The sequence below is a fragment of the Zophobas morio genome, unplaced genomic scaffold (genome assembly GCF_036711695.1).
Source record: "Zophobas morio isolate AGI-343-1 ecotype UQ-CSIRO unplaced genomic scaffold, CSIRO_AGI_Zmor_V1 ptg000028l, whole genome shotgun sequence".
Lineage (NCBI taxonomy): Eukaryota > Metazoa > Arthropoda > Insecta > Coleoptera > Tenebrionidae > Zophobas > Zophobas morio.
In genome coordinates, this window is record NW_026972133.1 from 4,872,703 (window position 1) to 4,882,548 (window position 9,846).

General features: G+C 37.3%; 2 protein-coding genes across 2 annotated transcripts in view; both read right to left on the reverse strand.

Annotated features, from left to right (window-relative positions):
• LOC135137154 (26S proteasome non-ATPase regulatory subunit 1) overlaps positions 1 to 7,656 on the reverse strand; it is a 113,510-nt gene extending 105,854 nt beyond the window's left edge. Inside the window, exons 1-7 of the mRNA XM_064066742.1 lie at positions 7,545 to 7,656; positions 6,977 to 7,094; positions 6,760 to 6,929; positions 6,476 to 6,714; positions 5,801 to 6,423; positions 5,488 to 5,740; positions 5,245 to 5,433 (exon numbers count right to left, since the gene is read on the reverse strand). Coding sequence (XP_063922812.1) covers positions 5,245 to 5,433; positions 5,488 to 5,740; positions 5,801 to 6,423; positions 6,476 to 6,714; positions 6,760 to 6,929; positions 6,977 to 7,094; positions 7,545 to 7,563 — 1,611 coding nt within the window. The 5' untranslated portion in view covers positions 7,564 to 7,656. The remainder of the gene's footprint in view (positions 1 to 5,244; positions 5,434 to 5,487; positions 5,741 to 5,800; positions 6,424 to 6,475; positions 6,715 to 6,759; positions 6,930 to 6,976; positions 7,095 to 7,544) is intronic.
• Positions 7,657 to 8,211: 555 nt separating this feature from the next.
• LOC135137031 (bursicon) lies at positions 8,212 to 9,635 on the reverse strand. The gene is made up of 4 exons (XM_064066573.1): positions 9,089 to 9,635; positions 8,831 to 9,045; positions 8,662 to 8,787; positions 8,212 to 8,418 (listed from the first exon to the last, which is right to left on the reverse strand). Exons 1-4 carry the CDS (start codon positions 9,108 to 9,110, stop codon positions 8,278 to 8,280), a joined length of 504 nt encoding a protein of 167 aa, XP_063922643.1. The 5' UTR covers positions 9,111 to 9,635; the 3' UTR covers positions 8,212 to 8,277.
• Between the last annotated feature and the right edge of the window lie 211 nt (positions 9,636 to 9,846).

A 9,846-nucleotide genomic window follows, 5' to 3' on the forward strand; every position in this document is an offset into this window, starting at 1 on the left:
GTTACTCCAAGATTTATTGTAAAACTAACTTCAGTTTCATTATCAACGTAAAATTTTCTATGGGGTAGTCCCCTTTTCCCACGGGAATAGAGCTCACATTAACTTTTTTTGGAAAATTTTTGGAATAAAAAAAGTGCTTTTAATTTTTGAGGAAGTCGGGCTAAAATGATTCTAAATTCGTTTGTAATCTGTAGAGAATACTTTGAAATTTCGCACTTCCTTCCTTAAGAATAAAGGTCATTTTTGTATTTTTCGGATTTTTTTTTTTAATATTTTTCCATTTTATCGGCCACTCCAGAAACTAAATCAATACTAAGCCAAGATTTTTAATGTTCAAAAAAAATCTTTACCACATCGTCCTCTTTCCCGGTGATCCAGAGCCGGTTTTATTTTGGAAAACTTTGGAAATTATTTTCCCATTTTACATTTTAGTATTTTTTGGATTTTTTTTTTATATTTTTCCGTTTTATCGGCCACACAAGAAACTAAATAAAAAATAAGCCCAGATTCTTAATCTTCGAGAAGCATTCTTGACCATATCGTTCTCTTTTCCGTTGATCTGAAGCCTTTTTTATTATTTTAGAAAATTTTGAAAATTATTTTCCTACTTTACGAGATTAATCCAAGAAAGTTTGTAAAAATGAATTCAGTATCGTAATTAACGAGACATTCTCTATGTGGTGGTCGGTCCTTTTTTCCACCGGAATGGAACTTGGTTAACTTTTTTTGGAAAATTTTTTGAATAAAAACACTCTGTTTTTAATTTTTGAGGAAGTCTGGCTAAAATGATTCTAATAATCTGTAGAGAATTCTTTGTAAACTAGAACTTCCTTCCTTTCGAATAAAGCTCATTTCAGCACTTTTTGGATATTTTTTTTTTGAAAATATTTTTCTGGTTTATCGGCTACGCAAGGAACTAAATCAAAAATAGGCTGATTCTCAATGTCCGAAAAAAAATTCTTGCTTATATCGTTTTCTTTCCGCTGATCCGGAGCCCGTTTTTTACTTTTTTGGAAAATTTTGGAAAATACTTTCCTATTTTACTCGGTTACTTAAAGATTTTTTGTAACAATTACTTCAGTTTCGTAATTAACGAGAAATTCTCTATGTGGTGGTCGTTTTTTCCACCGGAATTCACATTAACTTTTTTTGGAAAATTTTTGGAATAAAAAAAGAGTGGTTTTAATTTTTGAGGAAGTCGGACTAAAATGATTTTAAATTCGGTTGTAATCTGTAGAGAATACTTTGCAATTTCGCACTTCCTTTCGAATAAAGCTCATTTTAGTATTTTTTGGATTTTTTTTTTTTTTGAAAATATTTTTCCATTTTATCGGCTACGCAAGGAACTAAATCTAAGCTAAGATTCTTAATGTTTGAAAAAAATCTTGACCACATCGTCTTCTTTCTCCGGTGATCTCAAGCCGGTTTTATTATTTTGGAAAATTTTGGAAATTACTTTCCTATTTTACGCGGTTACTCAAAGGCTTATAGTAAAAATGACTCCAGTTCCGTAATCAACGAATAATTTTCCATGTGGTGGTCCTTTTTTCACCGAAATACACCTCACATTAACTTTTTTTTGGAAAATTTTTGTAAAAAAAAAATCATATTTTTAATTTTTGAGGAAATCGAGCTAAAATGATTCTCCATTCATTTGTAATTTGTAGAGAATATTTAGTAATTTCGCACTTCCTTTCTTTCGAATAAAGCTCATTTTTATATTTTTTGAATTTTATTTTGAAAATATTTTTCCATTTTAACGGCGACGCAAGGAACTGAATCTAAAATAAACCCAGATTCTTGACGTTCGAAAAACATTCTTGACCACATCGTTCTCTTTTCCGGTGATCTGGAGCCTTTTTTATTATTTTGGAATATTTAAAAAAATATTTTCCTATTTTACGCGGTTATTCCAAGAAAATTTGTAAAAATGAATTCAGTATCGTAATTAACGAGACATTCTCTATGTGGTGGTCGGTCCTTTTTTTCCACCGGAATGGAATTTGGTTAACTTTTTTTGGAAAATTTTTTGAATAAAAACACTCTGTTTTTAATTTTTGAGGAAGTCGGGCTAAAATGATTCTAAAGTCATTTATAATCAGTAGAGAATTCTTTGTAAACCAGAACTTCCTTCCTTTCGAATAAAGCTCATTTCAGCACTTTTTAGATTTTTTTTTTTTGAAAATATTTTTCTGGTTTATCGGCTACGCAAGGAACTAAATCAAAAATAGGCTGATTCTCAATGTCCGAAAAAAAAATCTTGCTCATATCGTTTTCTTTCGGCTGATCCGGAGCCCGTTTTTTACTTTTTTGGAAAATTTTGGAAAATACTTTCCTATTTTACTCGGTTACTTCAAGATTTTTTGTAACAATTATTTCAGTTTCGTAATTAACGAGAAATTCTCTGTGTGGTGGTCGTTTTTTCCACCGGAATTCACATTAACTTTTTTTGGAAAATTTTTGTAATAAAAAAACATATTTCTAACTTTTGGGGAAATCGGGCCAAAATGATTCTAGATTCATTTGTAATCTGTAGAGAATACTTCGCAGTTTTGTACTTTCTTCCTTTCGAATAAAGCTCATTTTAGTATGTTTTGGATTTTTTTTTGAAAATATTTTTGTGGATTATCGGCTACGCAAGGAACTAAATCAAAAATAGGCTGATTCTCAATGTCCGAAAAAAAATTCTTGCCCATATCGTTTTCTTTTCCGGTGATCTGGAGCCTTTTTTATTATTTTGGAAAATTTTGAAAATTATGTTCCTATTTTTCGCGGTTAATCCAATAATGTTTGTAAAAGTGAGTTCAGTTTCGTAATTAATGAGACATTCTCTATGTGGTGGTCGGTCCTTTTTTCCACCGGAATGGAGCTCACATTAACCTTTTTTTTTTGGAAAATTTTTGGAATAAAAAAACTCTTGTTCTTAATTTTTGAGGAAATCTCATTTCACCATTTTTTTGGATTTTTTTTTTTCAAAATATTTTTCCGTTTTATCGGCTACGCAAGCAACTAAATAAAAAATAAGCTCGGATTTTTAGTATTGGAAAAAAAAATCTTGCCCACGTGGTCTTCTTTCCGCTGATCTGGAGCCCGTTTTTTTATTTTTGGAACATTTTGTAAACTACTTTCCTATTTTACTCGTTTATTTCAAGATTTATTGTAAAAATAACTTCAGTTTCGTAATTAACGAGAAGTTCTATGTGTAGTGGTCTTTTTTTCCACCGGAATAGAGCTCCCATTAAGTTTTTTATTTTAGAAAATATTTAAAATACAAAAAAAAATGTTTAAGATTTTTGAAGAAATCGGGCTAAAATGAGTCTAGATTCATCTGTAGTTTGTAAATAAATAAAGCTAATTTTAAAATATTTTTGGAATTTTTTTGAAAATATTTTCCGTTTTCATCAGCTACGTAAGGAACTAAATCAAATATAAACTCCGATTCTTAATGTTCAAAAATAATTCTTGAACACATCGTCTTTTTTCGGTGATTTTGGAAATTATTTTCCTATTTTACTTGGTTATTGCAAGAATTTTTAATCTTTGTTTTTTTATGAATATACAGAGTTTTCTTTCAACAACAGGATAGCTAAAAATGTTTTCAGTTTCTTGTTGGAAAAAGAAGACTTCATATAATAAGAAAAAAATGGACAAAAATAAGCCCCGCCCACCCACCCCTTCTCAATTCTGATGAATGTTTTATTCATTGTGAGCTGAAGGGTGGAGTTTAGTTGCAAAATGCTGATTTCTCTACAAGAAAATATATGAAACTCATCACAATTGAGATTGGGGCGGGTGGGTGGTCCTTATTTTTTTTTTCTTTATGTACGTAGTTTTCTTTCAACAATTTTTTGAAAACTCGTGAAATTTCAATTCGGAAAACTGCAAAATCTAAAAATTTAAACGTTGAAAAGTTGCAAAAACGGAAAACTGGAAAATTAAATAATGAAAACTTGAAGAGATATCGTAAAACTAAAGAAAAAAAAAACGAAAAACGGAAAGATTGCAAATTGAAAAACTGATGAATAATAAAGAAAACAAAAAATTCGAACGAAAAATTGCAAAATGGAAAAACTGAAACTTGAAAGCTCGAAAAAATGAAGGAACAAAACAAAATGAAAAACTGAAGAAAATTTTTGGAGTTTCTCTGATTTTTCTTTAACCAATCTGTCAACGTTTGATGTTTATTACTGTAGTTGCAAACGATATTTCATTCTGGAAACGCTACAATGTAATTATACATTAAATTGTTTGTAAACACTGCGGATTTATCGTTCGAAGTTATGTCGGTATTTCTAAAAATTTCCACATTAAATCAAAGAAGCAAAATTTTCCTAAACTAGCAATTGATCGATTTATATTAATACCGCTTTATTAATAAATCTACTGAAATATTTTACATCTATACATTTGCAACCAAAGTCCATAACATATAGAGCTCGAGCGACGAGCGAGACGATCCACTCCGACATTTCAAACCCACCCACTCCCCTTCGTTAATTCCACACCCATAATCACGTTCGCCCGACTACGAAACAGTACAGAGACCGTAAAATTGGCCATTTCTCTAAGCGGATCGCTTTTTAAGCTCGCAATTAGAAAAATAATCGTCAAGACGGCCCCCGCTTAATTTTTCCCCTTAACGAGCGCTTTGTGGCGCGGAACATCGCTGCGAACATTTTCGACATTGTTGGCACGGCGTTGTGCGCTCCCGGGCGCAAATGTCTGAGTGAAAATATTTTGAATACCGTACTTTAATTATTGTGTTTGATACAATAATACTGTAAGGATCCCGACACGAGCGTTTGTTTACACTGTAGCGGCGCATCAATAAATCCACCGAGGCGGAAAAGCGACTCGGTTTTTTGGTTCGGCGTAAAGTATAGGTTTTGCTTTATTGCCCCGTTAATGTTTGTTAAAATGCAGGTAATAAAGGTTTATCGCTGAGACGCACATCATAAAACGTTATTGTTTTTACTTGGCTTCCTTTAATGTATAATTAGGAAGGTTACGAGGGGGAGAATTGACGGAGAAAAGCGGCACAGGTAAATTGTGGATGAGGCGTAATAATTTTCTCGTTAATAAAAATTGCCAGTGTGAGGAAAACAAGCGGGGTTTTGTTTTATGTTGATGAAGAAGTTCGGTTATGTCTTTTGTTTGAAATTTATCATTTTTAGCACTTCAAAGAAACAACAAAAATAAATTATATTTTTGTCTTGTTTAATACAAAAAAAATGTGGTACTCACCGCCACCATGTCTTCAATAGCTGACGGGTTTTTCGACCCCAACATGACCATACCCATCGCGATACCAGCGGCCTCGCCCGTGTTGGCGTCGTCTTGGTACAAATTGAACTTCAGTTGTTCATAGACGTCTTGTCTGTGGGTACCCATGGCCGCCAAACCCAGACCCAAACAACCCCCATGACGTACCATCTGCCAAAAAATCGTTTCAAATTCGACCAAAATTACCAAAAATCGCTGAAGTACCTCGTTTTGGGCGTCTTTAAGTTGGGTGAGGAGGTAGTCGATTATGTTGGCCCCGTGATTGGCGTGGATGAGCCCCAAAGCGTACAAACCGCCCCCTTCCGAGTACCCGGAACTGGGTGCCACTTCCTTGGGCAGGTAGCTTTGCATCAGAGTCAAAGCTTCCTGCTCATGCCCCCGGTGGATTACTCCTAGGGAGGCGGTGGCGGTGAGTTTAGCCCAGTTAGTAGCACGCGCTAACCACTCCAGGTTGTCTCTAAACGGGTGAAACCGGGTTGTAAAAACAATTATAAATTTATTAAAAAAAAACGTTTACCTCAAAAACTGGTCGCTCGTGGTCCCGCTATGCATAAACGCGTTCGCAATAACCGTCGCCGTGTGACATATACTGACCCTCACGGTCTCCTTCGTCTGTTTCAAAATCAGCAAATCGGCGTGATTCGACCGGATCAAAAACTGCAGGTGCAGCTCAATCGAGATCTCCCCCGACAAAATCGTGTGCAGCTTCTCCAGACACTCCTGGTGCTCCTTCTCCTTCTCGCTCAAGTTCTCCAGAGTGCGCTCCTCCTTGACCTCGGGTTTGGGTTCGGCGCTTTCCGTGGCTTCCGTCGAACTTTCCACGGTTTTCGGCTTCAGTTTGTCCTCGAGCAGGGACGGAATGGGGGCTGTCGCCCTCAGCGCCACCATCACGCGCTCCAAGAACTGCTGAGTGGCCGATTCGTACAAATCGAACGCGATTTGGTAGGCCATTAGCCGGTTTTCTTCTTCGCCTTGCACGAGTTTGTCGAGGATTTCGGCCACGGAGAGCGGGTCCTCGAGGAAGATCAAGCATTGACACATGTTGACGTAGTCGGGGACGGAGAGGCCGCGGTAGAGACCGACGAGGGAGCGGAGGACTGTGTTGCGAAAGCCGCGGTTTTGGATGAGGCTCATCGCCACCTATGCAATTAATAAAAATTACTAAAAATTACTATGAACGCACGAAAAGTACTTGGAATGCGTAGATCAGCATATTACTGATGTCATCAGACTGGGTGATTGAGGACTCGAAAATGTCCATGCGACGCGTTTCCAAGGCCAAACCCATAGCTTGTCGGTACTGGCCATCGTCCAGACAGCGCTGAAACATGCGATTGACGATGGCCTCAAGGCGAGGATCAATGGGTTTAGCGTCGGGGGTTCCATCAGCCAACGCGATGCGGTGTTGAGTATAATAATCGATACATTTAGCTAAAATAACCCGTCAGAATAAATTACAACGTGTTTTATTGTTACCTAGGATCGTCTCCACGTATTCAGTTCGAGCGTTGACGTCAAACAAATCGCCAGCCCCCAAAGCATAAGTTAGGGAGTCTTCAAAGGACCCCAAGTGGTAGTAGACTTTGCTAGCGACGAGAGCGGCCAGATGGTGTTGTTGGAAAATTTTGTCTTCGTGGAGAATCTCACTAAAGCGGGGGTTATTATTAAGACAGAGGAACAAGGGGGCACTTACATTTTCTCAATTGCTTCGGATATTTCCGGCCAGAATTCATCCACAATGCTGTCGAGCTTTCTCAAAGCGAAGACTTTCAACTCCGGTCGGGGCTCCTCAAGTAGGGAGATAATCCCCGCTGGAATTTACAAAAACTCAAAGTCACCAAAAGTGAGGTTATGACGACAAAAAACGTACAAATGAGTCATGTAATCTTTTTATTATGTCGAATAGTTGCATTTGGCTGTCGGAACATGCTACAAGGTGAGTTTTACCAAAGTACTCGTACGAATAATAAATTAAGGCCGCTTTGTTTGTAAACGCAAAAGTGAGGTTATGTTAACGAATTTATGAAAAATTGGCACATTTTGAGTCGTCGTGATTTAAAATCATCGAGGTGTGTGTTTTCTTGCTAATAATGAGTACATTTTTGTTGAAATTGTACTATAAACGGGTATTTTTGTCAAAATTTGTCATGTCCTGAATGACTTGCAAAACGCATGTGCAAATTCGGAAACTTTCAAACTATCAAAACCCCAAAAGTCTTTAAATAATTTCGTTGTAGCAAAATTCAAAGCTTTGTAAATACCTGCTGATGTAATATTCATAGTTTTTGCACTTGTGACACTCAAAAACTCTTTTTACTCGCACAGGAACAACTCTTTGAATGAAACGTCACAGACCGCCGTGAATTTTGACGTAGGACGGGCGCATGCGCAGAAATGGGGTCCCTGAAAGCTAGACAACCCACAATTCACCGGGACAACGTGGTTGCATAACAGCACAATTTCGACAAGTTTTTTTTCAAAATTTAACAACAATTGTGTTATAATACACAATCTAATTGTCTTTCTGTGACTAAAAAACGCTATTAACCGTAAAGCGTTATTTTGAACCGTTTTGAAATAGTTTTAATTGTATTCGTAAAATTTCATTACATTCGGAAGTGTTTTGTCTGTTATTTAAACAAATGCGGCAAAAAGCACGAATTCCTAATCCTGAGAAAATTTCCAATAAGAATGACCCCCTTTCGAAGCTATTTAATCAATTTTAAATTCTCTACAAAAATGGTGGAGGCGCCGGGATACTTTGAATAAAAATTTGATTTTAAAAGTTCTCAGGAAACTCTTTATATAAATGCGTTTTCATCTATAATTCCAAACAATACGTCAAAAATAGGCATGTAGAAGAATTAACAATTATTCAATGTAGCAATCACTTGGAGTTTCTGTTTTATTTAATTTAATAACGTCAAACTTTCTACAGATTCACAAAAATAAATTATCAAAAGAGGCATCTTATTTTAAACTAAACTAACAGAGTTATTGTGAATGGGACTTGAGAAAATGGTTAGACAGAGGTCCTTCATCGGCGTATCCGGCGATCTCTTGTGGAATTACGGCGCTCTCCTCCACTCCTGTGCAGGGGCGGCACATGCATTCTAAAGGCGCTTTCGTGGTGACCTGCAAAATCAACCCAAATACTACCCTGCTTCCAAATAAAAAAAATACAAATTACAGATCGCTGTTATACCGACATCGTTAGCCGCAAAATGCGATAATTACGAACAAAAATAACACAACAAAACCACATTTTATTCAATTTTGCGTAAACTTACGCACCCCTTTTAGTTAAAATAGATTCCGAATCGAGCGATACGACATAACCTCAAATCTTCAGTTGGTTATGTTGTGTGTAGTCCCTACCTTTATGAATTTGCGCTCCCCGGGCTTCGCCTTGGGGCAAAACAGCGACACGGACGCCTCTCTCTCGCCCGACTCTTGACAACACATGCAAGACCTCTCCATCTGCCAAATTTTGCTGCCTGAAACCTAAGCCCCCTTTATATTATTCCTGCTTTGGCAGCCCCCTTACTTGAATGTACGACGCACACCGGCCGATGCACGCGAAACTGGGTATGGGTTTAGGCACGCATCCTGGGTACTGCAAAACGTGGATTACTGGAGTCACCTGGCACTCGTCCGTCGTGCTTGCTGCAGTCGCTTTGATATTGCTAGACAACCGGGGGTCCATGCACATGCTGGACAGGACAGCACACGCGAAGAGGAGTTTCCATAACTTGTAGACCTCTAAAACAAAGAGTTAGTATGAGTTAGACAGTTTTGGTCTTACCTAAGTTTTCAAAGGGTTTCATTCCGGTGCTGTCTCGCCTAAGACTACGCTACCATTGCGATTCGCCCCTTTTATAAAACGTGGAAGAGGGTTGGTGGCGACGACTTGCTTTTTTCAAGGGTACGATATGTGAAACTCATGTCATGTTGATAGTAGATATGCGTGTAACGGCAGCGGGGGGCGGCTGGAAGGGTGCATGGGGTTGACGAACGGGGTGAGACTGGACTAGTTCGCAAATTACGAAACATTGCCGGAAGTAGAATTTTTCAAAACTAGTTTAAAAAATTGTAAAATGGCGCGAGTTGTACCTTCGTACCAACTACACCAGGTACAAAAATAAAAACCCTGCGGGAGCCTGCAGCTGCGATAACAGATTTTCAAAGTGATTAGAGTTGCACCAAGTGATACGGTGTTAATTTTGCGACAAAGTGGCCGCCTGATGTAAGTATTTACTCAAAGAAACGTATTTTCCACAATTTGTGGTTTTTCTGAGGTTATGTTTCGGGTGACAATTTTAATTCCCCGTGCTGTGTAACCGAATTTTAAAAGACATTACGTGGACTAAAACGAAAATCGATTTAGTCTCATTTGCGTTTTTTTCCTTAATCTGATTACAAATTAAAATCATTAAAATGGCAGCTCCCTGCTTTACCGACGTTGCCAATCAAAGAAAAATGGCAGGTTGTGTTTGTGGAGTACGTTTGACGTTTTTGTGATTTAGTGTTTTGGAGTTATAAAACCACCCATGTGGAAGTTTT

Bases quoted from the DNA above. Each gene is read 5' to 3' on its own strand.
- LOC135137031 (XM_064066573.1), bottom strand. From the start codon at position 9,110: ATGAAACCCTTTGAAAACTTAG. The intron at 8,788-8,830 runs GTAAGGGGGCTG...AAGGGGGCTTAG, and splicing joins GGTGTGCGTCGTACATTCAA to GTTTCAGGCAGCAAAATTTG. The intron at 8,419-8,661 runs GTAGGGACTACA...TTGATTTTGCAG, and splicing joins GGGAGCGCAAATTCATAAAG to GTCACCACGAAAGCGCCTTT.